The sequence below is a fragment of the Salmo trutta genome, chromosome 4 (genome assembly GCF_901001165.1).
Source record: "Salmo trutta chromosome 4, fSalTru1.1, whole genome shotgun sequence".
NCBI classification, from domain to species: domain Eukaryota; kingdom Metazoa; phylum Chordata; class Actinopteri; order Salmoniformes; family Salmonidae; genus Salmo; species Salmo trutta.
Window position 1 is genome coordinate 64,700,097 of NC_042960.1, and position 5,000 is coordinate 64,705,096.

General features: G+C 38.1%; 1 protein-coding gene across 1 annotated transcript in view; it reads right to left on the reverse strand.

Annotated features, from left to right (window-relative positions):
• LOC115192862 (potassium/sodium hyperpolarization-activated cyclic nucleotide-gated channel 1) overlaps positions 1–5,000 on the reverse strand; it is a 52,320-nt gene that overhangs the window by 13,082 nt on the left and 34,238 nt on the right. Inside the window, exon 5 of the mRNA XM_029751770.1 lies at positions 1,600–1,746. Within this exon, the coding sequence (XP_029607630.1) occupies positions 1,600–1,746 (147 nt within the window). The remainder of the gene's footprint in view (positions 1–1,599; positions 1,747–5,000) is intronic.

A 5,000-nucleotide genomic window follows, 5' to 3' on the forward strand; every position in this document is an offset into this window, starting at 1 on the left:
GTATGGGCATTGCTGTGCTTCTTCGGTTGCTATGAAGATTTCCTTACTTGGGATACACCACAGGAGGCTGGTGGCACCTTAATTGGGGAGGGCGGGCTTGTTGTAATGGCTGGAGCGGAATAGGTAGAATGATATCAAATATATCAGGCACATGGTTTCTATGTGTTTGATGCCGTTCCATTTACTCCGTTCCAGACGTTATTAATAGCCGTCCTCCCCTCAGCACCTCCACTGAACTACACATGCGCAACCCTGCCCAACAAATATAGCCCGATTCTGGACCGATTGTCCAATCGTTCTGCTGCGGAGTTACTGCCAGGTGTATTTACTATACCGATTACTAGTTCACTACGATTTGGCTGGACTGAACCATTAAATGTGGACTGAACTGTTACATCTGGACTGAACCATTAAATGTGGACTGAACCGTTACATCTGGACTGAACCGTTAAATGTGGACTGAACCGTTACATCTGGACTGAACCATTAAATGTGGACTAAACCGTTACATCTGGACTGAACCGTTACATCTGGACTGAACCGTTACATCTGGACTGAACCGTTAAATGTGGACTGAACTGTTACATCTGGACTGAACCGTTACATCTGGACTGAACCGTTAAATGTGGACTGAACCGTTAAATGTGGACTGAACCGTTACATCTGGACTGAACCGTTAAATGTGGACTGAACTGTTACATCTGGACTGAACTGTTAAATGTGGACTGAACTGTTACATCTGGACTGAACCGTTACATCTGGACTGAACCGTTACATCTGGACTGAACCGTTAAATGTGGACTGAACCGTTAAATGTGAGAGGTTCTCCGATGGTTATTTAGTGCCCTACCCTGTGAGCCCTGGCCAAAAGTAGTGCACTAAATAGGGAATAGGGTGCCACTTGGGATAGCCTTAGAGTAGTCTACAGGCTACAGCTAAGTAATCACATAATGGTTGCTAATTAGAATATCAAACAGAAATCTTCCTCAACAAAGTCAGCATTTTTTTGCTATTCACTAGCTAATGAGATGAAGGCATCGCTATCAGTTTCAGTTCCAGGCCTTCCATCATAACCACAGTCATTGGCTGCATCAGAAATGGCACCCTGTTCCCTACATAGTGTACTACTTTACGACCAGAGCTCAGAGCCCTGTGGGCCCTGTTCATAAGTAGTGTACTACTTTATGACCAGAGCTCAGAGCCCTGTGGGCCCTGTTCCCTACATAGTGTACTACTTTATGACCAGAGCTCAGAGCCCTGTGGGCCCTGTTCCCTACATAGTGTACTACTTTATGACCAGAGCTCAGAGCCCTGTGGGCCCTGTTCCCTACATAGTGTACTACTTTATGACCAGAGCTCAGAGCCCTGTGGGCCCTGTTCCCTACATAGTGTACTACTTTATGACCAGAGCTCAGAGCCCCGTGGGCCCTGTTCATAAGTAGTGCACTATAAAGGGAATATTGTGTCATTTGGTGACGCAGTCACTGATGGAGATTAAAACACGATTCAACCAGAACCAGGGAGAGTCATTACTATTATAGTGACAATGGGTCTGATGTCACGTGGAGATCACACAGAGACACACACACACACGCTGACCTCTCTGAGCGGTTCGTTCAGCTCTCCCAGAATGCTCTCCTCGTCAAACATCTTGCCCTGGAAGCGATGTTCGTAGTAGTCATGGACCTTCTGCCGCATGCCGGCAGGAAGCTTGTGGAAGGACATGTACTGCTCCACCTGTTTATACTGTACAAGACAAGATAATTGATTAGTTGGTTGATTGATTGATTCATTGATTGATTGAAAGACGTGTACTTCACCTGTTTATACTGTAGAAGACAAAGATAATGTATTAGTTGATTGATTGATTGATTAATTGATTGAAAGATGTGTACTTCACCTGTTTTTACAGTAGAAGACAAAGATAATTGATTAGTTGATTGATAGATGAATTGATTGATTGAAAGACGTGTACTTCACCTGTTTATATAGTAGAAGACAAAGATAATTGATTAGTTGATTGATAGACTAATTGATTGATTGAAAGACGTGTACTTCACCTGTTTATACTGTAGAAGACAAAGATAATTGATTAGTTGATTGATTGATTAATTGATTGATTGAAAGACATGTACTTCACCTGTTTATACTGTAGAATACAAAGATAATTGATTAGTTGATTGATAGATTAATTGATTGATTGAAAGACGTGTACTTCACCTGTTTTTACAGTAGAAGACAAAGGTAATTGATTAGTTGATTGATTGATTAATTGATTGAAAGACGTGTACTTCACCTGTTTATACTGTAGAAGACAAAGATAATTGATTAGTTGATTGATAGAGTAATTAATTGATTGAAAGACGTGTACTTCACCTGTTTTTATAGTAGAAGACAAAGATAATTGATTAGTTGATTGATTGATTAATTGATTGATTGAAAGACATGTACTTCGCCTGTTTATACTGTAGAAGACAAAGATAATTGATTAGTTGATTGATAGATGAATTGATTGATTGAAAGACGTGTACTTCACCTGTTTATACTGTAGAAGACAAAGATAATTGATTAGTTGATTGATAGATGAATTGATTGATTGAAAGACATGTACTTCACCTGTTTTTACTGTAGAAGACAAAGGTAATTGATTAGTTGATTGATTGATTATTTGATTGATTGAAAGACATGTACTTCACCTGTTTATACTGTAGAATACAAAGATAATAGATTAGTTGATTGATAGATTAATTGATTGATTGAAAGACGTGTACTTCACCTGTTTTTACAGTAGAGGACAAAGATAATTGATTAGTTGATTGATAGATTAATTGATTGATTGAAAGACGTGTACTTCACCTGTTTTTACAGTAGAAGACAAAGGTAATTGATTAGTTGATTGATAGATTAATTGATTGATTGAAAGACTTGTACTTCACCTGTTTATACTGTAGAAGACAAAGATAATTGATTAGTTGATTGATTGATTAATTGATTGAAAGACGTGTACTTCACCTGTTTATACTGTAGAAGACAAAGATAATTGATTAGTTGATTGATTAATTGATTGATTGAAAGACGTGTACTTCACCTGTTTATACTGTAGAAGACAAAGATAATTGATTAGTTGATTGATAGATGAATTGATTGATTGAAAGACGTGTACTTCACCTGTTTATACTGTAGAAGACAAAGATAATTGATTAGTTGGTTGATTGATAGATAGATTAATTGATTGATTGAAAGACGTGTACTTCACCTGTTTATACTGTAGAAGACAAAGATAATTGATTAGTTGATTGATTGATTAATTGATTGAAAGACGTGTACTTCACCTGTTTATACTGTAGAAGACAAAGATAATTGATTAGTTGATTGATTAATTGATTGATTGAAAGACGTGTACTTCACCTGTTTATACTGTAGAAGACAAAGATAATTGATTAGTTGATTGATTAATTGATTGATTGAAAGACGTGTACTTCACCTGTTTATACTGTAGAAGACAAAGATAATTGATTAGTTGATTGATTAATTGATTGATTGAAAGACGTGTACTTCACCTGTTTATACTGTAGAAGACAAAGATAATTGATTAGTTGATTGATAGATGAATTGATTGATTGAAAGACGTGTACTTCACCTGTTTTTACAGTAGAGGACAAAGATAATTGATTAGTTGATTGATAGATGAATTGATTGATTGAAAGACGTGTACTTCACCTGTTTATACTGTAGAAGACAAAGAGGATAGGGTTGGTGTTGAGGACCACGATGGAAACAGGAAGAACAGAAAGACGTATGTCTCAGCCTACTACTTTTAACTATCAAATAAATTCAACCTATCAAACCGTTTGTCAGATTTGTGTTAAAACAGGTGATAAACGTGCCATTGACACAGGACAGTTGTAGTATTTCCAGGTACATGGAGAAATACTGTATGTTGTATGCAGTGACAATAACCTCCAGCACACCGGAGATGTTGAGGCGCCATGTAGAGATTACACAGATTACACACATTTCCGTCTCAATCTCATCAGGATTATGAACAGTTGTCGTTTGAATCATTTTAGTGTAACATTATGATTTTGTGTATTGAGTGTGAGACTGCATTGTCTGAGTGTGTCAGTGAACCAGATTGTAGTAGTTTATCATTTCTCTCATAGGTTGACAGTTAACTGTTTTTATAAACTTCCTGAAAGCTCTATGAGAGATGTCTGAATACCAGGTAATGGAATGGTGATCTCCACGAACTGTCCTCGCTGCAGAAATCATCTCCCCCGGTTAATCACAGTGATACGGTTGGTAGCAGTCAGTAGGTAGGTCATCACATGTATTGTTGTCTCTACCTTCTTGCCCTTTGTGCTGTTGTCTGTGCCCAATAATGTTCGTTCAATGTTTTGTACTGCTACCATGTTATGCTGCTACCATTTTGTGTTGCTACCATGTTGTTGTCATGTTGTGTTGCTACCATGTTGTGTTTTCATGTGTTGCTGCCTTGCTATGTTGTTGTCTTAGTTCTCTCTTTATGTAGTGTTGTGTTGTCTCTCTTGTCGTGATGTGTTTTGTCCTATATTTTTATTTTTAATCCGAGGCGCCCGTCCCCGCAGGAGGCCTTTTGCCTTTTGGTAGGCCGTCATTGTAAATAAGAATTTGTTCTTAAATGACTTGCCTAGTTAAAATAAATGTTACATAAAAACAATACAAATGATTAATACGGTTGTTAGCAGTCAACATGCAGGTCATCACATTAATACGGTTGTTAGCAGTCAACATGCAGGTCATCACATTAATACGGTTGTTAGCAGTCAACATGCAGGTCATCACATTAATACGGTTGTTAGCAGTCAACATGTAGGTCATCACATTAATACGGTTGTTAGCAGTCAACATGCAGGTCATCACATTAATACGGTTGTTAGCAGTCAACATGCAGGTCATCACATTTACCAGGGTGTCCTAGTGTAACCGATGTGAAATGGCTAGCTAGTTAGCGGTGGTGC